At 41.9% G+C, this 24,562-nt stretch overlaps 1 protein-coding gene across 3 annotated transcripts in view; it reads left to right on the top strand.

Annotated features, from left to right (window-relative positions):
- The window catches only part of ACACB (acetyl-CoA carboxylase beta), a 193,107-nt gene that overhangs the window by 130,915 nt on the left and 37,630 nt on the right, over positions 1–24,562 (top strand). For 2 of the 3 annotated variants that reach the window (XM_068239406.1, XM_068239419.1), the window contains 7 exons: positions 2,061–2,179; positions 3,694–3,717; positions 10,853–10,990; positions 12,867–12,966; positions 15,567–15,674; positions 16,583–16,639; positions 17,185–17,226. In XM_068239406.1, the coding sequence (XP_068095507.1) occupies positions 2,061–2,179; positions 3,694–3,717; positions 10,853–10,990; positions 12,867–12,966; positions 15,567–15,674; positions 16,583–16,639; positions 17,185–17,226 (588 nt within the window). The remainder of the gene's footprint in view (positions 1–2,060; positions 2,180–3,693; positions 3,718–10,852; positions 10,991–12,866; positions 12,967–15,566; positions 15,675–16,582; positions 16,640–17,184; positions 17,227–24,562) is intronic. The other variant, XM_068239413.1, reaches the window with a different exon arrangement.

Genomic DNA, 24,562 nt, shown 5'->3' with positions numbered 1-24,562 from the left:
TCCACAGTCAGAAGATGGACTCTGTGCTGGAAGGATCTGACAAGGATCTGGAAATCCTCTGGACAAGGGTTGCCCATTAGGTTGATCGCAATCTACCAGTAGATTACAACTGTCTGCTGAGTAGTTCGCGGCTGCATGGCTGCATCCCATCAAATATTGTTGTCACGGCTGTCAGAATTTGCTTCCCTGTAGCTTCGGCTGTCAGATTTTGATGCTATAGCTGCATCATGAAGGACAGAGGCGCGGCTGAAGAGGAGTGGTGCGGCTGAAGGGGAGAGGTGGAAATGATGCAACATTGTCTCCTCCCCTGCAGGCTGGGAGACATACTCAGCATCTCCTCCCCTCAAGGCAGTACACAGGCAGCAATGTGGCTGTGGGGCTGCCAATACTGGGGCAATGTGGGGCTGCCAATGGGGGAGGCTACGTCTGTGGTGGATTTTTAAGTAGCTCTCTAGCTATAAAAGTGTGGGCACCCCGGCTCTGGACCATCCAGAGGCTCCAAACTACTGGGGTTAACCCCCCCCCCCCCTCATTACATGTATGCTTTAAGCAAAGAGCCGAGCAGCTGTCTTGTGGCATTAATTTCAATTGTGGTGTTTGGACAGATTTTTATTTCAGTATGCTGCTCTGGAATATTTGGGAGGTGGGGCAGGAAATCGGCTTAAACAGCTATACTAGAGAATACTTGGAAATTAAGCCCACTAAACAAATTGTGTTTGTGAGGCAAGACTAAACCTATTAAAATCTGGGTTGGGTGTTAGCTGTTATTTTGGCAGGTTATTCCCCAGCTTGCCTAGAGACAGCCATTTAACATTGGATTTTTGCTTCCATTCTGTTCTAGTGCCAGCTGTCAAGGTGACACAATGGCTCTTCCAAATAAGAATAAAGATAGGACCTCTAAGAGTTTTGTCACCTTCCACTCTCTGTCCAACGTGTGCATTAATTACCTAACGACTATGTCACGCCAATGGGCGTAAAAGCAGCAACTCCCCCAGGACCGCGTAACGCCAATTGGCGTCAAGTCCCTGAGGGCATGTTTTGCAGGAGATGCGCGCCCATCTCCGCTTGAATGACTGAGCTCCCAGCGGCGATCTATTTACATTGTACAGCGCTGCAATCTACGGCACCGGTGTACTGGGGACAGCCTTGTCACTCGGCTGTCCCCCTGAGAGGCACAGGAGCGATCAGCTCTCATAGGCTGCCTATGACAGCCTTTCGCAGTGATTGGCTGGCGGAGGGAGGGAGAAAAAAGTAATTTTAAAAAGCTATATTTATTAAAAAAATAAACAAATATAAAAAAATAAACATTGGGGGAGCGATCAGAGCCCACCAACAGAAAGCTCTGTTGGTGGGTAGAAAAAGGGGAGGGAATTCATTTGTGTCCTGCATGGTATGGCTCTGCAGCAAGCTTTTAAAGCTGCAGAGCCCAAAATTGAAAAAAATAGCCTGGTCATGGGGGGGGGGGGGGTAAGCATATGAAGTCCTGAAGTGATTAAAAAAAGGAGACAAAAAAACTTCCACTTTCAAAAGCTCATAAATCAACTCTGAAAATCATGCAACTTGTAAACTGGTCCTCTTGTTGTCACTTCTGCATGTACAGCTTTTAAAGGCTCGTACACATGCTTCACTAAAGTCCGCTTAACTATTGCCTCAGCCAATAATCAAGTGTGTGCACAGTAGCCCCCGACCCCCGCTTCATGAGCAATCCTTCCAGCGCATCAACTTGGCCAAGCAGTGGGTAACTTCTTTGTCCATCGGCTCTACTGCCTGCTGCATGAAGCTATGTAGGTGCTGCTCCATTGTCCCTCCGTCCTGCATAGCAACAGAACATGTCAGCTACACCACTGACACGTGTCTGTACAGGCCGGCCTAGCGATGTTTCTCAAGGGGATCGGGTCCCGATCCCTGACGAGCTACATTTGTCAACGCACCTTTGTGTACGCACCTTAAGGCAAAAGGATTGGTTTCTCCGGTTTGTAATTAACGTAATCTCTAAAGAATAGAGGAATGGTTTAGCCAGGTTTAATATAATGTATTGTTACTGTGACCTGTGTTTCTAGGTATATGTAAGAAGAGGCTATATAGCTTATGAACTGAACAGCCTGCAGCATAATCAGCTCAAGGATGGCACATGTGTGGTGGAATTTCAGTTTATGCTGCCTTCTTCTCATCCAAACAGGTATAATAATGGACTTATTCTAAGCAGTTAATCGCTGATCAACAGAATGACCTTTAGTACATGATATATGGTTGCATTTCCTATCTGTTGTTCGCAGCAGAGAACTGTTTCATACTGTGTTAACTAAAAGAAAAGCAACTGTTGAAAAACGATCCCTTTTAATATCGAGCTAAAGTTTTATAATGCTAGGTTTCAGAGATCTATGCTTAGTAAACATTCACCTTACTTTCCTTGCATGATGTCACCTTATCTACAAAATAACCTTTTTCAGTTTTGTGGAAGTCAATAGGTACTAGAAAGTAGGTAATTGTAGTAATATTAAACTGAAGTTAGTTTAGGACAGCTCAACAGTTTGAGTCCTTTTTAAGATTTGAAAAAGTTTTTCCAGTATGGTGTGACCTCACTGGTGAGAAAGTTTTGTGCTATCAGGGCCCTAGTCTCCCATAGGGCATTTATACGGATCTCTAAATATGTCCAAAGGGGTTGATGCATGATGTAGTGTCATTAAGAAAGCCGTGTGTAGAGGGCACACAGCAATATTATCTGTAGTAAAGCCAGTTGTGTACTGTGTGTTGCATGTACCATGGGTCAGCTGCACAAATGTTACGGTAATGCATGTGAGTGTTGCCCATGTTTGTCTACCTTTTTTTTTTCTGTTGCAGCAGTTGGACCACATGGGGGAAGGAGTAGAACTTTTTATATTCTCATTGTGGTGTTTGAATCTTCTGGGGAAAGCCCTTCATTTTTTTTTTCTTTTGACTTGGATGTTTAATTTTTTTTTCGCCCTAAACCATCCTAGTGATGCTTTACAATATGGTGTACTGCAGAGGTGCCCATATTTTTACAGCTTGGAAGCTACTTCACAAATAAAGAAATGACAGTTGCAAATACAAAACACAACTGCAGCACATAAACAGCGGCAGTCCATCAGTGATTACCACAAGCCGCCAATCAATAAGATGCATATCAGAATCCTCCTCAGTAAGCCAAATAGAACAGTGCTCGACCAAATAGTCACAATAACATGCTTACAATTCCATGCTTAGTTTTTGGAAAAATTGTAATCAGCAGTAGCAGATAATGCTTCTAAATGTATGGCTCCCGGACAGCATATCTCACTAAGCTCATACAAGTCAGAGACAGAATATGATGTGTACGCCACTCGTGCAGCTGGTATGGGATCTACCCAGAAGTCCTTTGAGATCTATCGGTAGATCATGATCTACACAATGGGCACTCCTGGTGTGCTATATCCTTTTCATACAGTGTCAAATCTCACAAGATTGGGTTATAAGCTTTGTTATAACAATGCCTGTTTTATTTACCCTAAATTAAAATTTTATTTGACTGTCTTTTTAAACTGTACTAAAGATCTACAGGGAAGACTCCTGAAAATGCAGTGATTCCAGAAGCTGTAGGTTTCATAAATGTGTATATATAGGTGTTTATTTAAATAAATCATTCTGATTGGACTTCTTGTGACACTGTCCTGTTATTTGCCCATTTGATTACAGAGAGAGCAGCCCAGCACTGAGCAGGTATGACTGCAGAATCCTCTCTATAGCATGGAAAATATTTTAATTCAACGTACAATCTCTTCCAATAATGCTGTCTTGTGCTTTCAGCTCTTGCTTTGAAATGCTTTTTTGAAGCCAATTGTCAGAGGGCTTTAGCAATGCATTTCTTATTGACTTTTGTCCTCCTAGTTCCATTATGTGAAAACAAAGTAACTCTAACAACTAGTCTTTGCTTTCTCTATTGCTAATACAATTCCTTCTCTGCCAGAAAGAGCTGCTGTTCACAGGGGAATCTGGAAGACCAATCTGAGGTCAAAAAAAAAAAACTTCTAATTTTATTGCCAGACCATTCGTTTGGCCATGGTGCAGTTGAATAACTTTCAGCCACAAACTCTCTAGTGTGCATGTTTTTCAATGTATTTTCCAATAGAAAACTACAACTATAAATTGTACATTAAGCTGCATGTGTCAAAGCTGGAATAATTAAAAATGAGTATTCCCCATAATAACCAACAAAATGTGCATTTTTTCCCCTTCTAATTTTGGTTAGAACATGAAACCATGTGTCCACCTTATAGTTGAGGACGTCACATAATTTATTTTTGTATGTGAGGCCCAATGTGTTTTGATAGAATGTTAGCAGTTGACTTTCTTGCAGTTCTTGTACATCTGTTTGCCAGTCCCAGCTCCTCCTTTGTACATTGTGGCTGTTTTTCAGTATCTGAGAGGAAAGGAATATATCTTTGCCGTCTATAACAAACAGTCCAACACAAGGTACAAAGTAAAAGCTGTCCTGTTACGTGTTATGTATAACACTCTGTTGCATTTCTTTTTTTTTTTTTAAACGGTTTGTATTTCCTAAGGGTGCACCAGTCTCTTATTATTGGTCAAAATATGAAACAAAAATGTTAAATGCAAATTGCTCCACAATTGGCTCATTTCTGTTAAGTACTCAAATCAAATCAATTTAAAAAAAACAAAACACACATTTATGTAACAATTCTAAAACATTCTAAAACTTTTATTTTTGTTATAATTTTCAAATATTTTTCATTTTCAGCCATATGTCTATTTCTAGAAAGGGTGGGGAAAGTGGCATTAATTGTATGTGATGTTTTCTGCTTTACCTTTAATTACGCCTAAGAAGGCAATGCATATAGGAAGAGTTTTTATATAGACCTCTTACAGCTGTTAGACTGGCCATACACATTTAGATTACCACCCAATGTGGCAAGCAGATCAAACACTCTCTGGTCTGACTCTGATCAGACAGGGATTGACTCTTCCCCCCCCCCCCCCCCCCACTGTGCGATGCACTGCAGCATTATGGGCTATCGATCTAGCATGGCTTTCCCACCATGTCTAGACGTTCGACTCCTTGTCAAAAAACATGGTCCTAGGTAGTTAATGAAACATTGGCCTCGATTCATAAACAGTAGTGCGATAAAAAAAAAAAAATCTTGTCGGGAAAATACCGCACTCGGTATTTTCCCGGCCTGTGTGCGAATTCATAAAGATTTCCCCAGCTGCTGTTGGAGGTCGGTAAATTACCGCAGCCCCTTGAGAGGTAGAGTAGAACAGTGTGGCGATTCTCTCTTTTGCCCTGCAGAAATGACTCGCACAGACGGCTCTCTCCAAAAATGACTCACTCAGATGACTTGCACAGACTTTCCCTGACTCGCACAGACGGCTCTCTGCAAAAATGACTCATTTAGATGACTCAGACAGACGACTTGCACAGACTTTCCCTGCCTGCTCAAATGACTCACACAGACAGCTCTCTCTACAGATGACTCAAACAGACTTCGGCTCTCTGCACTTTGCATTCATCAGAGCTGTCGGTAACTTGTTAATGCCTCACTAGAGGTGTCGGTAACTACCGCCAGGCTTACCGCTTGTTGAAGGCTTTATGAATTGGCATTTGCTGACAATTTACTGACATGTGTTGGCGGTAACTACAGCCAAGTCGGTAATTTATCTACCTGGTCGGTAATGTCAGCTTCTCATGCAGTAACAGCCTTTATGAATTGACAAATTGCTGAGTGCTCGGTAAAGTCTGCTGTTTTCAGCATTACCGCATGAGGTAATGCTTTATGAATCGAGGCCATTGTGTTAAATACCGAATGTCCAATATTTTTCCGGCCAGCATAATCAGGTGCAAATATTGTCATCACACAGACATTGCTGAACTTCATCAGAAAGCTTGCTGCTTTTGCAGTTTGAAAAGCGTGAGTTTGTATTGCAGGTGTAATTCTTCTCTGTTCACTAAAAACCGTGAGAGGTGAGGATGAAGCTGTGCATAAGAAAACTTTTATGCACAACCTTATAGTCCAAGCAAAATTGTTGTCCCTTGATCCTTTTTTTTTTTTTTTTTTTTTTTTTTTTTTTAATATATATACAGCAGGGAGTTTGACAACCAGGAATGTAATTGTGGTCCCCACAGAGCTGGAGAAAAGCTGCATCCATTGATTAAGGGCCCATTCACATCAGAGGCTATTTTCTACGTTTCAACGCATCGTATTTTTTTTTTGCGGTAACCAAGGTAAAATGAAAGTCCATAGACATTTCATTCTACCTTTCACATCTAACGTCGTGTTTTTGTGCGTTGCGTTACAACGCTCCGGGGCGCATTTTATCATCCAATGTCGGCGTTACGCGTTGCAATTCTAGTAAATGTAAAACACCAACTTTCTAAAAAGTGGGTGTTTTAACTACGTCGCAACGTATTGTTTCTCTCCCAGAATTCAATTAAACTATTTCCTGTGCATCACTTCCTTTTTACGGCTGGCTGAGGAATGTGGAAATGAGGTTGTGGCGCAGTTCTAGGGCAATCAAATCACCTCAAATTGCATTTGTACATTTAAATAATATAAAAAACCTACCACCATTTGTTTACTTTTCAGAACCAATCACTGCATTTGTCCAAAAGATGCAAAATTTTTCACTTCATTTTGCATCTTTTGGACAGTCGAAGTCAGCGTTTTATAGACGTCAAAACGCAATTAAAAACGCACAGTAAAACAGAAAACAATTGCAGTGAAAAGTACTGTGACGCTTGCAAAACGCAGGGGAAAAAATGTTGTTAAAAACGTTGACTTCAGCTATCATCAGCATCCTGTCAGATGTGAAAGAAGCCTAAGAGGAGTGGGATGGGGGAAGTCTCTACAAACAGTGCTTCCAAAGTGTCAATTATTATATAGCTTAAGTCTATTGCTTCTTTATGTTTGCTAAATGCCCGGATGTTTAACTTTTTATATCAATTTAATAATCAATATCTCAAGTATAAAGCATACCTAAAGTTTCCACCTTTAGTCTGTGTGTAATTCATGACATTTATTTGTTCATTTGGAGTTTTTTCCCTTTCCTTGAGATTTCTTTTTTCCCTCTTTGGAAAGCTTAGTCTGTATGTTTTATGGAAAATCTTCTGATGACTTTGTCACCAGTCCATGGTGGATACGGTTTAGAAATATTATATATGTTGCATGTACTCTGAAAATAGAAGGCATCAGTTCATAGCAGAACCTTTGGTGAAGAGAAAAGGACATGTTGGAATATGGCTGATTGTGAAAAAAAAGTGCAACAGTTTCCTGCTTGTATCCATGAGTATTCCTTAAGTATAACTTACAGTGTATGTGCTAAACACTTCCATGTAGTAGTGGTGCAGGTGCAGATATTTGTAAACTTTCCACGGTTTCCACACTCCAGTTTAGAATGTTGGTTCTTAGCATCTTGGCAGTGTTCTGGGCTGAGAGATATTGGCAGAGAGATGCTGACCCTGAACTTCATTTATCCCCCTTATCCTAACCCTAAAAACCTGCTATTACTTATTTCCCACCCTTTCCTAATATCCTCAAATTAATTTTTTGTGTTAGGTTTGTTAGTGTTTCGTATAAAAAGGCGTGACTGTGGGGGCGTTGCTAGGATCCTAAGAGATCCGGGGCACTTTCAGGCACTTGGGTGGAGCCAAATTTATAAGAATTTAACGGCGGTCTAAGTAGGCCTGCCCAGAAAAATGTTTGAATTCCCCCTCCCCCCCTCCATTAATACTAAAAAAAACCAATCGACCAATAAATGCAGCATATCACATAACACATGTTAGGATTACATAAATAGGCAGTGCCACTTAAACATAGCTAGGCAGAATAACTTCTGCTGGTCTGGCTTTCTGCTGGGTGGGCTAGCCTGCTTCCAGGGTTGTCTGCCAGTCCCCCAAACCATACCCTGACCTTCTAGTGGACCACCTTGCTTGCTCCCATGGGCCTTCCATTGAGGCACCACAAATCCCCGCTTGCCCCATAGAATAACCACAGATCCCTGCATGCCCCCATAGAGGCACCACAGCACCCAACATGCCCCCTTAGAGGCATCACAGCTCCCAGCATGTCCGCCATTGAGGCACCACAACTCCCAGCATGCCCCCATAGAGCTCTGCCTGGGGAACATCCAGGGAACCCCAGAATAGACCTGTGGCACGTGCCACTGATCTTTGGGGCTAGCAACGCCCCTGGCTGACTGACCATTGTTAAGGGCCCTTTCACACCAGAGGGCTTTTTCGGCGTTTTAACGCCACGGCTGAAGTTGGCGTTTTGCTAGGTAAAAGAAAGTCCATAGACTTTCATTTTACCTTTCACATCTAACTCAGCGTTTTGGAGCATTGCGTTTCAACGCTCCCAGGAGCTTTTTCAGGGCTGTTTACAGCCGAAGTTGGCTGTTGGCGTTTCAATGATAGTCAATGGAAAACGCCAACTTCAGCGTTTTCAAAGCGTTTTATAGCTGACTTGTTCACTTATTTTTATAGAAGAAAAAAAAGACGTTTTCATATGAGCTGTAAAACTCTTTCAAAAGGCTTTGAAAACGCTATGTATTGGCGTTAAGCAAAAGGCTGACTTTCATCCTTTTCTACTGCAGCCTCTAGTGTGAAAGAGCCCTAAGTGGTGCGCAACGCTAGGCTTTCAGGTAGCTACATTGTTGCAGGCATTTGTATTGCTGACCATGCACCTTTTCCACTATGCCTGTACATTGCATTGAATTAGACCTCAAAACACATCATTCTGCAGTATTGCAGATGCAGTTCTTTTTATCAAATGGCAACACCTCCATTGCCTGCTAAAAATGCATGCAACAGTACCTGCTGTGCTGCAGTGGCAGGCTTGAGAGTGGCCGTCTTTTATTGGGAAAGAAGTCTTAGTTGCAATTTTACAATGAAACCATTGAATCAAAAAAAAAAAAAAAACTCTCCAAGGACAATCAGATAATTTAGACATCTTTTCTCATCACAAGTGATGAGAAATAAATGAATGGGAAAATTAAAACCTAAAGGAAACGGGACCTCCATATTAGACACAAGTCTAATCATGAACTCTAGTGTTGCAAGGCTTACCACATCGCTGCTCTGCTGCCCCAGTTCATTCCATAAACTTAGATTTTTTTTCATTTACTTTTTATGAGTTCATAAAAAACAAGCGATTTAACTTGGTTCATGTGGACAAGCAAAGCTCTTAAAGAGACACTGAAGCGAGAAAAAAAATGATGATATTATGATTTGTATGTGTAGTACAGCTAAGAAATAAAACATTAAGATCAGATACATCAGTGTAATTGTTTCCAGTACAGGAAGAGTTAAGAAACTCCAGTTGTTATCTCTATGCAAACAAGCCATTAAGCTCTACGACTTTCAAAGTCGTGGAGAGGGCTGTTATCTGACTTTTATTATCTCAACTGTTATTGAACTATTTACTTTTTCTCTGGCAGAGGAGAGGTCATTAGTTCACAGACTGCTCTGAAAGAATCATTTTGAATGCTGAGTGTTGTGTAATCTGCACATATTATAGAATGATGCAATGTTAGAAAAAAACACTATATACCTGGAAAAAAAAATAGGAGAATATTTTCTTTGCTGCTAATCTTCTAGTAATTATTCATAGTACACAACCAATTCACTATGCCATATATTTTTTTTCGCTTCAGTGTCTCTTTAAAAGTAAACACATTAGCTATATTTCTCCATCGTGTTTGTGGAGAGAGCGATAGAATATAGTTGGGATCTTTAACCCTCCTGGCGGTTTGTCAAAATCCGCCAGGGGGCAGCAAATAGGTTTTTTTTTTAAAAAAAAATTTTTTTCTTCATGTAGCGAGACGAGGTCTCGCTACATGATAGCCGCTGCTCAGCGGCATCCCCCCAGCCCCTCCGATCGCCACCGGCGATCGGAGATCAAGAGATCCCGTTTAAAGAACGGGATCTCCTGGAGGGCTTCCCCTGTCGCCATGGCGACGGGGCGGGATGACGTCATCGACGTTGTGACGTCAAAGGGGACTCCGATCCACACCACAGCGCTGCCTGGCACTGATTGGCCAGGCAGCGCACGGGGTCTGGGGAGGGGGCGGCTGCGGCGACGCGTATAGCGGCAGATCGGCTGGTAGCGGCGGCGATCGGGCACTGCACGCAGCTAGCAAAGTGCTAGCTGCGTGCAGCAAAAAAAAAATTATGCAAATCGGCCCAGCGGGGCCTGAGCGGTGCCTCTCGGCGGCATAGCCCGTGCTCAGCACGGCTTACCGCCAGGGAGGTTAAAGGCAGCTTGGAAAATGGCTGTCCTCATTGTTCCTCACATGCTTCTGCCTGCATGTAAACTCTATTTCTAACCATGTATAGCATCCTAGAAGTTAGGCTAGCTTACAGTTTGCCAAGTAATGGGTAACATATCATCTGCACTTAATTAATGGACTTTGGTGTCATATGTAGCCGACAGGATAAAAAAAAATGTATGTATATATATATATATATATATATATATATATATATATATATATATATATATATATATATATATATATATATATATATATATATATATATATATATATATATATATATATATATATATATATATATATATATATATATATATTTTTTTTTTTTTTTTTAATACACTCACACAGTCTTCGTCCATTAATATTAATCAAGATAGTTCCAGAGCTATATACAGCCATGCAACCTATTCCTGTTGTTTGTATGCCAATATATATGATGCTGCTTTCTTAGTAAATTAACCCCAGGATGTATTGCTAGATCTCATCTCAAACCTAAAAAAACTAAGCCATTTGCAAACGGAATGTGAAAATTGGTATTGGTGTTAATGTTCTGTTTTTCTATCTACAGGATGTCTCTGCCAGTTAGTGCCTCACACTTAGAAATAAACCGCCAGAGCAGTGAGCTCTTTATGGACAGTGGCTTCTCACCTTTGTGCCAGCGGATGGGTGTGATGGTGGCTTTTGATAGATTTGAGGATTTCACCAGGTGATTCATGAATGGGGAACAATTTTTCTTTTGAAGCAAATGGCTTATTCAGGCTCTGATTACATATATTTTTCACTTGGAATTTACAATTTCCTCCTCAGTCGTAACGCCATATATGCAGACTGGTTTACAAATCTTCTAGCTACTATTTATTTATTTATTGATTTTTTTTTTGTTTATTTTTTTTTTTTTTTTAGTTTAAAGACAAAAAGGCAACTCTACCTCACCATGTATAGATGTGCTGTGGATACAATGGAGGATGCTCGAAAAAGAGTTCTACTCGAGACGTCCTCAGCAAAAATATTCCGTACTTGTTTGTCGACATAAACTAAAGCCCTTATTGGTCATCCATTAAAAGCTACAGCTAAGGCCCAGTAGGGTTATAAATGCGCCAGCTTCTGTTGTTGTCATGTACCTCTGCTGAACTTTGATGACCAATAAAGGATTTCTTTTATATTGTCAAAGGAGTGCAGAATATTTTTTTGCCATATTTTTCTTTGTTTTTAAGGTGAAGGCGGCAGATTTGAGTGAATGTGTCTAAGCTCTAAGGCTAAATCCTGAAATCTAGCTTGTCAGAAACTGATCTTGAATAAAAGCTTGAGAGAATTTTAGATTTTTTTTAATTTTTTTTTTTAGGCTCCGCTGGCTGCACTGTTATTCCTAGTCAGTGACTCAGATGGTTCACTAGGTTCAGAACAGCAGCTTTTAAGCTTGCAAAAGGGGGGGGGGGGGGGAAGTATTATCATACTGATTCCCTCCCAGTTTTACACCAATTTATATTTTTTTTTTTTTGCTTAGGGGAGTGGTCAGTTTCCATACAAGCAACCGTTAACCATCTGCACTTAAAAAATAATACAAACTATCCCCTACTTACAAAGACTTGAGTTACAATTTTTCTTACATACAAACAAAATTGACTTCATGTACAGAATATACATTACTACTGGGGATTATTTTTTTTTTTTTTACTTATTTTTGTTGTCGAATTTATGTATTAACTGTTGTAAGCAGTTTAAAATGAATTAAGTACATTAAAAACCTAAAAAAGTATTATACCCGTTCATAAACAGGCTAGGTCTGTCAGTAATCCGCCGTGGGTACGCTCGCCCGCCGCCTTCTGGCCCCGTAGTCCGGCTCTCGGCAGTGTCTCTGAGTCTTGTCCCTGCACATGCGCAGTGCTAAAAAGAACTGGCACACGGACAGACGCAGGGACACTTGCCTATTAGGTAGAATGTCCAATTCCAGAATTATCTAAAAGTAAATAATTTATCCACATTTCCCCATGTATAACATGACTTAAAGGGAACCTTAACTGAGAGGGATATGGATGTTTCCTTTTAAACAATACCAGTTGCTTGTCAGTCCTGCTAATCTCTTTACGTGCAATAGTGGATGAATCACACAGCTGAAACAAGCATGCAGCTAATCCAGTCTGACTTCAGAGCACCTGATCTGCATGCTTGTTGAGGGGCTGTGGCTAAACGTATTAGAGATGCAGGATCAGCAGGAGAGTCAGGCAACTGGTATTATTTTAAAAGGAAAAATCCATATCCTTCTCAGTTTAGGTTCCCTTTAAAAACAAATTTAGCTTATAAGCAAACTGTAGTTTGTCGCTCACTGGAGAAATTGAATTGATTTATGTATGTGTCTGCATGTCTGGTACAAAATCATTGCAGTGCATTTTGGATGCGAAGATCCTCCGTTTTTGCAACCTAGTTGTTTTGATCACTACTAGAGTCCCAGCTTATTGAGTGTTTTGAGTGCAGAGAGTTAATGATTGCATGCAATATATTAATAATTCATCTATGTAAAACAACTGCTAAATAAACAAAAACTCTTCTAAATGGTATATCCTTATAATACATTTCTTCTCTAGGAACTTTGATGAGGTCATTTCCTGCTTTGCAGACCCTCCTCTGAATATCCCCTTGTTCAGTGAGGCTCGGTCCAGCTTCTATGATGAAGATGATAACAAGGTTGTTAATGTACATTTTTTTTTTTAATCAAAAATAATTAGTCAGGCCGTTTTTAAAAGGGTACAATGAAGAAACGGAACTCTGGCACTATACAGTTTAATATATCAGATGAAGCCAGAATACAACCAATCAAAAATAATTAGTCAGGCCGTTTTTAAAAGGGTACAATGAAGAAACGGAACTCTGGCACTATACAGTTTAATATATCAGATGAAGCCAGAATACAACCAAATGTGAATGCACATAGCAATGTCAAAAGTCCAAGCAAACGTTTGTAGATTACTTATCTGTAAGGTAATGGTGTGATGCTGTGCTGGGATCCAGTAGAAGGGTAGTGGGTGCCTGTGGTGAGGGACTCCTAGCTTCTTCCGAGGCTTTTTAAAAGGGATGGATTCAAAATGAGTAACAGCTCGAAAAGAAATTCAGTAGTTGACAGAGCCCAACTATGGCAATAATATTGCTGATCCCGGGTTGGGAGAGCATCCAGAAGTGCTAACATTTAGCTTACAGAGCTCTGACAGGGACAACACACTTGGAAAGCCACATAATTTGCAGTTATGCCCCTGAATTAATGTGTTAATTTGCGTGAGCATCAGGGCAGTTCAAAATGAAACCGCTCAACCAAATATTCACACACTCTTTACTGTTTTCTTGGCAATATTTTGTATACAGCTAAACAGAAAAATCAAGCATTTGAGAAAGGAAAGAGGCTTGAAGGCTATCATATTATGTTTTTTATAAGCCGTACATAATGTTTTCTTGTGGTTAGTATTTATAGTAGTGGGTCGATCCCTCTTTGTATGATGTACTCACGAACACTAGTTGCTATCATGGTAGCTGTGTGCACTGCCATTTATATGCACAATTCTATTTTATTAGATCATTTTGCTTTAGCCAGCATTTTTCTTCAGGTGGCTCTACAGTGTTGAATAAATTGGTAGTAAGGTTTTAATTACAGTACTACTAAAAGCCCATAGACCTTTTTCATGTATGGCTTGTTAGGACAATAAACTGTTCCTCTTCTTCACCAGCGAGAGGTACGTGTACTGGCTAAGGGCTCTGCCTTTGACATGTGAGATCAGGGTTCAAATTTTGGCTAGGGTCAGTACCCATTCAGTAAGGAGTCCTTAGGCAAGACTCCCTAACACTGCAGGGTGGCCTCTTGGGTGCGCCCTTAGTGGCTGCAACTCTTGAGCACTTTTGAGTCCAACAGGAGAGAGGCGCTATACAAATGTTAGGATTATTAGAATAGGATTCTCCTATAAGTATTACCACAGAGTATCCTTATGCCACTGCTGACAAAGCAGTGCAGCAGGATACGTTTTGTTTTGCCTTTGTTTTTTTTTGTTTTTGTTTGTTTGTTTATCCACTTCACCTCCAAGAGTTTTTTCCCCTTAAAAACCAGAGCAATTTTCACCTTTTAGTGCTGTGTCCATTCATCTGCCAATAATTTTTAACAGTACTTATCATGCTGAGATACATTGTTTTTTTTTCACCACCAATTAAGCTTTCTTTGGGTGGTACTTTTTGCTAAGAATTATCTCATTCTAAATGCATTTTAATGGGAATAAAATAAAAAAAAAATCATTATTTCTCTGCCATTTTTAGTTTTAGGCCAATATAGTTTTAAAATACATGCTACCGCAATTAAAACCCACACATTTTATTTGCCCATTTGTCCCAGCTTTTGCAATGTTTAAAATTTTTCCCTAGTACCATGCATTGCGCAAATATTTTATTTGAAAATATAGGTGCATTTTTTCAGTTTTACGTCCATCACTAATTACAAGCCCATAATTTAAAAGTAACAAAAGTGTAAGTGTAATTTTACTAATTGGCCACAATATGTCCTCTTGTATAACTTCCTTGTGCGTTCTATTAGTATGCACACAGGAAGTAATGCGTGGATGTGTAAATATTGTTTTTTGTGAATGATGGCAGCGTCTCATTGATGCCGGCGATCATCCACATGGGGAATTAGATCAATGAATGGGAACTGCGTTCCCATATATTGATCTCCCCTCTAATGATGGGCGGAGAGAATAAGTGCGGGAGCAAGCAGAAGTGTACACAATCAAGGGACGAGTATTTACGTCCCTGCGCGGTGTAGATGGATTTTGCAGGGACGCAGATGCACGTCCCGAGGTGGAGGGAAAGTGGTTAAACTATGAATCTGCTGTTTTCGGATACTGTATTAAATAGCAGCTTGTATAAGTCAATCTAAATTTTTTCTTTACCTGATTATGCCGTAATCCAATTATTTTCAGCTTTGAATATAGTCTTTGCTGTCTGCGCTGGATTTTAACAATATTTAAATTGTTACCTTGAGAACCTCTATCAAGTTTTAATACATGACTCCTATGGCCCATTCTTTATTTAATGGCTCTCCATTAACTAACTTAACTAACTTAATAAGGAACTATGTTTGAATATAATGTCCCACTCATTTTATTGTAAAACTATTATTTACTTGTTATACAAAAAAACGCAATAAAAATTCAAATTAAAAAAAGTTATAAGGATGGTATACTTTGTGCCCAGACAGAGAGACACTAATTGAAGTTTAAAAAAAAAAATCATTTCTGTTAATCCTTTTATAGAGTATCCGAGAAGAACCCATTCACATTCTGAATGTGGCTATTAAGTTTGCAGACAACATGGAGGATGAGGAACTGGTGGCAACATTCAAAGCTTACTCCCAGTCAAAGGTAGTTACAATCTAATATTGAATCCTTGCAAAGTTTCTGTTTGGCTACAGAGGATAGAAAAAACAAAGATGTTCAATGGTCAGCTCTGATTGGCCTGCTGCTCCAGCCAATCCATACCTTTGATAATACCAGCAGCCATTTAAAGGGAACCAGAGAGGAACGAGGGGTGAAAAAAGGCAAAGATTTTATACATACCTGGGGCTTCTTCCAGCCCCATAAGCCTGAATCGCTCCCATGCCGCCGTGCTCAGCTTCCTGGATCCGCCGGTACCGGGCCCGTCACAATTGTCCGCATCACAGGGGCTCCCTCCATACATGTACGCATGCGGCTGCGCAGTAAGCAGTCACATGCGTATCTGTATGGGGAGAGCACCCTGTGATGCGGAGAATTGGCCGCGTCCGCCGGCCGACTTGCCGACTCGCGGCAATGACGGGACCCGGTGGCGGCGCATCCAGGCAGCGGAGGACTGCGGCATGGGAGCGATAGGTGCGTATGGGGCTGGAGGAAGCCCCAGGTATGTATAGTTCATCCTCTCTGGTTCCCTTTTAAGGCATTTTTGTTCCTCTGAATATCCAATTATGTGTAAATCATTCAGCTCTACTAGGGTGAGGTTACAGGAGGAGGGGCTGCTACAATTGTTTATTTTCTCATAACTGTTCCTGCTGGCTGCATCGGTAAGAAATTATTAGCCTCTCTCCTGATCTGTATTTTTTTTCCCTGAACTTTTTGTGGAATTTCATTTAAACCAAACTGCTGTTTTTCTGTCATACAGCTAATCTGACCTGACAGTTTTGTCCCCAATACACCGCTTGTATATTAATATATCCAAATATGGTGAAGTTACTCATTACTTTGCATTATTTTGTCTTGTCCACACAAAAACTGATATGATGTCTCTGCTCTTACAGAAAAACATTTTGGTGGACTATGGACTACGAAGAGTCACTTACTTGATAGCACAAAAGGTTGGTAAAAGTACAGTCTGTGTACTGATCTTATGGCTTTGTTTCACTATGACAAGCCTGTTGCATATATTTTGAGTGGTGGGTTGGTGTGACCCATGTGGCAAGTATGGTTAGTAGAGTGACTCCGTTCCAAGCTATGTCTATATCGTGTAGGACACAACACTTTAAACGTGACTACACTGATATGTAGATTCTTGGGCACTAGTCTAGTTTAGGGGACCCAGCAGAATACTTCGTAGGGAAATTCAGCTAATGTATAATAATATATATAATAATAATAGGGTGGATGGCACCCACTCGAACTGCTAGGTTTCCATTAGGTTGTAGTAAACTACACACACACTATTTGGCCAATCACAATGCTTTATGCTGAGTGTAGAGGGTGTTGTGATTGGAGAACTGTTCCCTATGAGGTTTCCTGCTGGGTCCTTTCAATTAGACTGTCACCTTGTTAATAACAAGGGTTAGTTTCTGTTTATCGGTTGTCACTTGATCATTGTGTGCTTGTTACTGAATAAACCCCTCATTTTTGTTTTCTCTTTCAGAGGGAGTTCCCAAAGTTCTTCACTTTCAGAGCAAGAGATGAGGTTTGGCTGTTTTTCCATCTATTTATTTTTATTAGTCACAGAACCTTAGTCTTTGTATATTGGAGTGGAGACTCTTTCTGCACTTCCATATAATATATCATACCGTAGGACTACATGATACAATGTGACAGTGGAGACCATAATAACATTATAAACTAAAGTGCTGCTATTGCTTCTAAGTACTGATGAGCAAAATACTCTAACATTCACATTTCCACTGACCCAAGGAGGAAGTTATATTTTGCCAATCAAAGTCATTGGCAGTATATTTAACCAGATGAAAGGTAATTACCTGACTGGCAGCTCCTGGCTTTTATTGTCACTTGCTAAGTTAGTGGAAATTAGTGGGTCAGGAGAATGTTTTGCCAATATCTTCTTAAAAGCAGTCGTAGTGAAGAGTGGTGCATATTTAACTATGGGGAGAGAAACCCAGCAGCGGAGCAGTGCTTTTCAGCCATCCGGGACAACATGAGATCCGGTCCCGCCCCGGATCTGGGGAAACATAACCCCAAGAAGATTAAAAGCCCCCGCCCTCCCTCCAACCTCAGTTCATCTGTGTTTCCGTGTCGGAAACACCTAAGAAGAGAAGCTCCAGCTTTTTATTTTTTTGTTATATATTACTCACCAGTGTGTGAGTTCGTTCTGGGAGGTGGTGGCCTGGGCAGCGCAGGAGGCAACGCCGGCTACGATCCTCCGGCTAATCCGGCATGCGGCCTCTATGTAGCGTATGGCCGACATGCCGAGCGTTCCCCTTCAGAGCCGGCTCTGCAAGGCGCATCCGCGCTCTGTCCGGCGCATGGTGATGACGTCAGCTGGCTGACGGCCGGAAGGGGGCGGACTAAGGAGACCCAGGAAGAGTGAAACGTGTTCCTGGCGTCTCCGTCTCACTTGCACTATCTCCGCAGTGGGGCTACGGAGAGGAGGATGTCGCAGAAGGGAGAGCAGCCGCAGCAGCGGGACTCTGAGGCGGCAGGTCTGACTGCAAAATCCTCCGGGCAAGTCCAGCCATCAGGGTCAAGTACGGTAAGCCCTCCAGTGGAGGACAGGTTTGGTTACCTTACTTACTCAGCATTGATGGCTTATCAGGTCTTTTTGTCTGTTTCTATCTTTTTATGTGTTTAGACAAAGACTGATCCTAAGGCTGCTGGACAAGTTAAGACTTATAAGAGATGTGGCTTGTGTAACAGCAAGATAGCTTTAGAAGCCCCAAAGAATTTGTGTCAGTCCTGTACCGATGATATTGTATCCTCCCATTCTTCAGATATTTTAAAGGGGGCAATGGAGGTAGTTAACAGGAATATGCAGGAGACTTTGGACAAATTTAAAGAATCCTTTGTACCACAAGCTCCTGAAACCCTTCCAGGACCCTCCTCAGGGTTTTTGCCCCCCCTTCCACCCTTTTTGAAGGTTTAGGTGCAGAGGAGAAGGAGGGAGAGGAAGAAGAGGAGGAGGAGGGGGTGTCCGTCTCTCACGAGGAAGGGGAACAGCCTCATTCAGAGGGTTCAGAAAAGGAGGAGAGGGTTAAGACTCCGAGATTTTTATTTTCTCCGGACGAATCTTCTGAGTTACTTAAGGCTGTATACACCACAGAGCAAATTAAGGAACCAGTTCCTGAATTAACCCCGCAGGACCAGGTATATTCGGGTTTAGGTCAGTCTAAGGGTAGAGTGTTCCCTATCCATAAGACCCTCCAGGATATTATCACCTCGCAGTGGCAAAACCCGGAGAGGCCTTTGTTCATCCCCAAATCAGCTAAAAGGAAGTATCCCTTTGAACAGTCTGATATTGAAAAATGGACAAAATGCCCAAAATTAGACGCATCCTTGTCGAGGTATTCCAAGGACGCTGATTTGTCCTTTGAGGATACGGGGGTTCTCAAGGATGTAATGGACAAGAAAGTTGATTCCCTACTTAAAAAAGCATGGGAATCGGCGGCGTTTGGTTTTATCCCAGGAATCTCAGCCACTTGTATCGCAGGTAACCTTAGAATCTGGATGGATAATTTATTCGAACAGATTGCTAAGGGAGTTCCGCTGAAAGATTATGCAGCCTCACTACCAGTAGTATTGAGGGCAGTGGCATTTTTAGCGGATTCGGTTACTGAGCTCATTCGGGTTTCGGCGCGTACTACAGCTCTCGTTAATGCTGCTAGAAGAGCAGTGTGGCTAAAAACCTGGGAAGGAGACCAGACGTCTAAAAATAAATTATGCTCAATCCCGTTTGAGGGGAATCTCTTATTCGGTTCTGGACTTGATGAGGTTCTATCTCGTTCAGCAGAAAAGGGCAAGCAGTTCCCGAATAAAAAGAGAAATTTTAAAGGGAGGAAACCTTTTGTCCCTAATAAACAGTCTTCTGATCAACCGAAAAATAGGAATGTGCAGAAGAAATGGTCCTTTCCTAGAGGGAAAGGTAGAGGTGGGTTCACTCTCGGGAAGACTGAGCCCCCCAAAACCAATAAATGACTCATTACCAGTGGGGGGGAGACTAATTTATTTTTGTTCGGAATGGGAAAGGTTAAACCCAGATACTTTTGTTTTTCAAATTATAAAGCGGGGTTACCGGCTTCAGTTTTCAAGGACTCCCCCTCACAGGAAGTTTGTGAATCCCTATCCAAAGGACCCAGAGAAAGCATGGGGCCTGGAATCAGAGATTCAGAAGTTATTAGAGAAAAGGGTAATTTTGCCAGTCCCTCAGGAAGAGGTATTCCAGGGGTATTACTCCCACGTTTTTTTGGTAAAGAAGGCCAACGGGAAATTCAGATTTATTCTGAATCTCAAATCTCTCAATCCATTTTTGATTTACAAAAAGTTCAGGATGGAAAGCATCTATTCTGTAAGAGCACTATTACAGGGCAAGGAGTTCTTTGTTTCAATAGATCTCCAGGATGCCTACCTGCACATACCCATTTTTCCAGGTCATCAGAGATTTTTGAGATTCGCAATCAGGGTCCGCTCCCAATTGCGTCATTTCCAGTTCCAGGCGCTTCCCTTCGGGATAGCATCTGCCCCACGAATTTTTACAAAAGTATTAGCAGAGGTCATGAAGGATTTGAGATTACAGGGTATATCGATCGTCCCGTATCTGGACGATCTTCTAATTTTTGCAAAGACAGAGGATTTGGTTTTATATCACAGGGACATTGTAATCAAGATCTTGACTCAAGTAGGTTGGATTATAAATTACGAAAAGTCCAACCTGACACCTTTCCAGGAGATCACCTTTCTGGGGTACAGGATAAACTCTTTAGACATGAAGATTTATCTTCCATCGGAAAAGATTGTGAGAGTTCAATCCGAGGTGGAGAAACTTCTCACCCAGGAGGTTTGTTCACTTCGGCAGATCATGAGAATACTAGGTCTGTTCTCCTCTTCAATGCCAGCAGTGACTTGGGCACAGTTCCATGGCAGGGAACTACAAGCCCTTCTTCTAGACAACTGGGACAAATCTCAAGAGTCCCTAGAGGGATCAATCTCGATTTCAGAAACAGTCTAGTTTGGTGGCTGAGTCTCGAGAACCTGAACAGTGGGAGAGTCTGGAGACAGGCCAGTCCAGTGAAAATTTTCACGGACGCAAGTTCCTGGGGCTGGGGAGCAACAACAGAAGGTTTTCATGCCCAGGGGTATTGGCTTCCCTTGATAAGAAAGAAATCTTCCAATTTCAGGGAGTTGCTGGCGGTTCAGAAAGCGCTTCAATCTTTTCAATCTCTAATACAGGGAAATCATGTGCTGATTTTCTCGGACAACGTCACCACGGTGGCATATCTATCAAAGCAGGGAGGCACAAGATCTCGGGATCTGATGTTTCTCGCGTCGGAAATTTTCAATTGGGTGGAATCGCGAGTTCTATCCTTAACGGCGGTTCACATAAAAGGAATTCTCAATATAGAAGCAGACTTTTTGAGCCGCCAGCAGGTCAGTCAAGCAGAGTGGGAGTTACATCCGGAGGTATTCCAAATGATAATAGAGAAATTTGGGACCCCGGAGATCGATCTTTTTGCTTCCCCAGCAAACGCAAAAGTAAAACAATTTTTTTCCCTACGCAGGGGCCAGGGGTCTCTGGGGCTGGATGCCCTAAGTTTACCATGGGGGTTCAACCTGAGTTATGCTTTTCCCCCTATAGCTCTGCTTCCGCAGGTTTTGGTGAAGCTTCAGGAAGAATCGGGGAAACTGATTCTCGTAGCTCCTTTTTGGCCGAAAAGGCCATGGTATGCAGCCCTGCTAAGGATGGCAATGAGCCCACCTTTTATGCTACCAGTTCGTCCAGACTTACTAATGCAGGGTCCTCTACTGCATCCCAGGCCCCACTTGTTCAAACTGGCCGCATGGATCCTGAAAGGGTGATTTTGAGGAACAAAGGGCTTCCTGAGAAAGTTATTGAGACGCTCCTGAAGTGTAGAAAGCCAGTGACTCAGAAAATCTATCGTAAAGTATGGAAGGTATATTTAGCGTGGTGTTCATCTCGTTCCAGGGATAAGAATTTGACTCCTTCAGTGTTAGAATTCTTACAGGACGGATTTGATATGAGACTAGCACCCAGTACACTAAAGGTACAGTGTTCAGCATTATCTATTCTTCTAGATAGACACCTGGCACAGGAGGAGTTGGTTAAAAGTTTCTTTAAAGCCTTACAGAGATCTACACCAGTCAAGCAGAAAATCTTTCCGCAATGGGATCTATCCCTTGTTCTTAATGGCCTCATAAGAACCCCCTTTGAACCGATCGAGAAAATTGACATAAAATTTTGGACTCTTAAACTAGCCTTTTTGATTGCAGTCACGTCGGCTAGACGGCTAAGTGATCTACACGCTTTATCTATTAAAGACTCTTTCCTAATTATATGTTCCGATAGTGTTAGGATGAGGACAGACCCGGCCTATTTACCTAAGGTCGCGTCGGAATTCCATAGAGCTCAGGAGATTATTCTGCCCTCTTTTTGTTCCAATCCTTCGGGGGAGAAAGAGGAAGGTTTCCATTGTTTAGATGTAAGAAGGTCGCTGTTGGTTTATTTAAAGAGGTCAAGAGAATTTCGTAAATCCAGCAGTTTACTAGTACTATTTGCAGGGAAGAATAGGGGTATGCAGGCTTCAAGACAAACAATTGCCAGATGGGTAAGGCAGGTTATTACCTTGGCATATGAGAGTAGTAATTGCCCAGTACCAGTTAACATTAAGGCCCATTCTACCCGGTCACTATCCACTTCATGGGCAGAGAGAGCAGGAGCCACCATTCACCAAATATGCCAAGCTGCAACGTGGTCAAGTGCATCGACCTTCATCAAGCATTACAGGGTGGATGTGCTGTCCCAACAAGATCAATCGTTTGGCAGAAAGGTGCTGCAGGCGGTGGTCCCTCCCTAGGTGAGTCTTTAAGTTTTTTAAAGACTTTCTCGCTTATCTCTCATGTTGTCCCGGATGGCAATTAGAGAAAGACTACTATTAGACCTACCGGTAATGGAGTTTCTGATTGGCATCCGGGACAACGGCTATAACCCTTCCCTTTCCTGTCAGGCACCTTTCCTTGACGATTAGGAGCACGGGGGGGGGGGGGGGTATATTAAGCATCCACGAAGGTTGTTTGTTCTCTCTTTTTTTCCTTCCTTCATCTTGGTGTTTTGTTATAGTTACTTTCAGACGCACTGAGGTTGGAGGGAGGGCGGGGGCTTTTAATCTTCTTGGGGTTATGTTTCCCCAGATCCGGGGCGGGGCCGGATCTCATGTTGTCCCGGATGCCAATCAGAAACTCCATTACCGGTAGGTCTAATAGGAGTCTTTGCCAATATCTTCTTAAAAGCAGTCGTAGTGAAGAGTGGTGCATATTTAACTATGGGGAGAGAAACCCAGCAGCGGAGCAGTGCTTTTCAGCGCTGCTAGATTTAGGCGCAGCCGGCGCCTCCATAGACTACAATAGGAATCATTCCTATTGCAGCGCTCAGTGAGTAACATCGGCTCCGTCAAAGGACGGAGCCGAGGTTGCTTAAAAACATAATAATTCGGCCTCCAGCAATCGCTGGAAGCCGAATTATTTCATTCCCCCACTCAGGGGCAAACCCAGGATTTTCAAGGGTTCGGGATTCCTGAAAGGTCTCTTTTGGCAAGCTGTGCACTGCAGCGCATGCGTTTTCCTACAAAATACACATGATGCACAGCATTTCCCCACAAAATACACACAATGGGCAGTGTTTCCCTACAAAATACACACAATGGAGTAGTATTTTGCCGAAATATATATAACCTGCCACCTAAACCCTAAATTAAAGTAACCCTGTGGTGGAGTGTTGGTAGGCATTGGGGATCTGCACGCAAGGCGGACATCTGAACCATAAAAGTGACTGGTGGGGGAGGGGCATGTGGGGATATGCATGAAAGATGAACTTGCAGCCCGGTATCTAAATCCTAAAAGTGAACCTGTAGTGTGTGTGTGTGTGTGTGTGTGTGTGTGTGTGTGTGTGTGTGTCTCCCCACTCCCACACACTACAGGGTCACTTTTAGGGCTATATAAATGCATAATAATATGGTAGGACATTACACTATGACTATGGTAGGATTAAACTGAGCTCCTCTGAGGACAGTCAGTGACATGACTATGTATTCTGTAATGTGCTGCAGGAGATGTCAGTGCTATATAAATACATAATAATAATATGGTAGAACATTAGACTATGACTATGGTAGGATTAGATTGTGAGCTCCTCTGAGGACAGTCAGTGACATGACTATGTACTCTGTAATGTGCTGCAGAAGATGTCAGTGCTATATAAATACATAATAATAATAATATGGTAGGACATTAGACTATGGTTATTGTGGGATTAGATTGTGAACTCCTCTGAGGATAGTCAGTGACTTGAATATGTACACTGTAAAGTGCTGCAGAAGATGCCAGTGCTATATAAATACATAATATTAATATGGTAGGCTACCATATATGACTATGGCAGGGACATGACTATGTACTCTGTGAAGTGCTGCTGAAAATGCCAATGCTATATAAATACATATTAATTATATGGTTTCATATTAGACTAGTAACACAGTTATGTACACTGCAAAGTGCTAGGGACATGTGCTGTTTAGATGCATTTACAATGAGCCATTGCTGATTACTTTTTTCAAGGGGGGGGGGGGGGGGCAAAGGGAGGAGGATTGAGGAGGGTATAAGAGAGATAAAAAGAAATGGACAGAGTAGAGGAAGACAGTAAAGGTAGCCATACATCAGGCAACCTGTCGATCGACCATCCAATTAGATTATTATACTCTGATAAAAATCAAGAACGTGTTCGATCGACGGACGATGTGTCCAATTTCTGTCCCAAATTGGTTGCATCTATCGGTCGGACA

Source organism: Hyperolius riggenbachi, chromosome 1, assembly GCF_040937935.1.
Source record: "Hyperolius riggenbachi isolate aHypRig1 chromosome 1, aHypRig1.pri, whole genome shotgun sequence".
Taxonomy (NCBI): Eukaryota; Metazoa; Chordata; class Amphibia; order Anura; family Hyperoliidae; genus Hyperolius; species Hyperolius riggenbachi.
The sequence above is the reverse complement of the archived record's forward strand: the minus strand, read 5'-3'. Positions and strand labels throughout refer to the sequence as shown.